At 54.6% G+C, this 1,569-nt stretch overlaps 1 protein-coding gene across 1 annotated transcript in view; it reads left to right on the top strand.

Annotated features, from left to right (window-relative positions):
• The window catches only part of QPRT (quinolinate phosphoribosyltransferase), a 35,910-nt gene extending 34,386 nt beyond the window's left edge, over positions 1–1,524 (top strand). The window contains exons 5-6 of the mRNA XM_011982452.1: positions 1,076–1,207; positions 1,279–1,524. Of these exons, the coding sequence (XP_011837842.1) occupies positions 1,076–1,207; positions 1,279–1,497 (351 nt within the window). The 3' untranslated portion in view covers positions 1,498–1,524. The remainder of the gene's footprint in view (positions 1–1,075; positions 1,208–1,278) is intronic.
• The last annotated feature ends 45 nt before the right edge of the window (positions 1,525–1,569 follow it).

The raw sequence follows: 1,569 nt of genomic DNA, 5'->3' as shown, positions 1-1,569 counted from the left end.
TTTTTTTTTTTTTTTTTTTAAGAGATGGGGTCTTACTATGTTGCCCAGGCTGGTCTCAAACTTCAGGACCCAAGAGATCCTCCCACCTTGACCTCCCAAAGTGCTGGGATTATAGGTATAAGCCACCGCACCTGGTTTTGGAATTGATTCTTTATCTTTGTTCTGCTGCTGCGTGGTGTAATGTTCGAGAACAAAGGACAACCCGGGGGAAGCCAGTGTCACTGGCACCACAGCCTTGAGCCCATCTCTCTAGCCCTCTGCACCTAATTTCCCATCTGTGAAATGTCCTTAAAGACTCCTTCTAATTTTAATATTCTGAGTCAAATTGAACTCAGGTCCAAATGCCAAATATTGCTGATATTCATCCGCTTTTTGACCCACAAAAGTGGTCATTTTAGTCTACAATAAAACATCCTGGCTCAGTGGCTCATGCCTGTAATCCCAGCACTTTGGGAGGCCCAGGTTGGGGGATTACTTGAGGCCAGGAATTTGAGACCAGACTGGGCCATATAGCAAGATTCTGTCTCTACAAAAAATGAAAAATTTAGCCATGTTTGTGGGCAAGCCCCTGTAGTCCCAGCCACTCGGTGGCTCACGCCTGTAATCCCGGCACTTTGGGAGGCTGAGGCGGGCAGATCACGAGGTCATGAGTTAGAGACCATCCTGGCCACCATGGTGAAACCTCGTCTCTACTAAAAATAACAAAAATTAGCTGGGTGTGGTGGACGCACCTGTAGTCCCAGCTACTCGGAAGGCTGAGGTGGGAGAATCACTTGATCCCAGGAGGTGAAGGCTGCTGTGAGCTATGATTGCACCACTGCACTCCAGCCTGGGCAACAGAATGAGACCCTGTCTCAAAAACAAAACAAAACAAAACAAACCCAACCCAACGTCTGGTTTCCTTATTAACCCCAAACTCATGGTCCATCCGGAGCTTTTCAAATGCCAGTCCTGGCTCCCTGGGCCCCAGCTTCAGTGCTGGGCCCTATCCTCACCCTCGCCCTCCCGGCTCCCTGCGCCCCAGCGCCAGGCACTGGGCCCAGTCCTCACCCTCGTCCTCCCGGCTGCCCAGCAGGCGGTGCGGGCGGCCCGGCAGGCAGCCGACTTCGCTCTGAAGGTGGAGGTGGAATGCAGCAGCCTGCAGGAGGCCGTGCAGGCGGCTGAGGCGGGTGCCGACCTTGTCCTGCTGGACAACTTCAAGCCGAAGGTGAGGTGGGCTCTGCCTCCGGGGAGGGGTCTGTGGTGGGCTCTCACCTCCCCTCCGCTTGTGTCCCGCAGGAGCTGCACCCCACGGCTGCCGCGCTGAAGGCCCAGTTCCCAAGTGTGGCGGTGGAAGCCAGCGGGGGCATCACCCTGGACAACCTCCCTCAGTTCTGCGGGCCGCACATAGACGTCATCTCCATGGGGATGCTGACCCAGGCGGCCCCAGCCCTTGATTTCTCCCTCAAGCTGTTTGCCAAAGAGGCGGCTCCAGTGCCCAAAATCCACTGGTCCTAAACCGGAAGAGGATGACACCAGCCACGGACCCTCCGGATCACACATCTCTCTCTCTCTCTTTTTTTTTTTTTT

Source organism: Mandrillus leucophaeus, unplaced genomic scaffold (assembly GCF_000951045.1).
Source record: "Mandrillus leucophaeus isolate KB7577 unplaced genomic scaffold, Mleu.le_1.0 Scaffold24, whole genome shotgun sequence".
Classification (NCBI taxonomy): Eukaryota; Metazoa; Chordata; class Mammalia; order Primates; family Cercopithecidae; genus Mandrillus; species Mandrillus leucophaeus.
The sequence above is the reverse complement of the archived record's forward strand: the minus strand, read 5'-3'. Positions and strand labels throughout refer to the sequence as shown.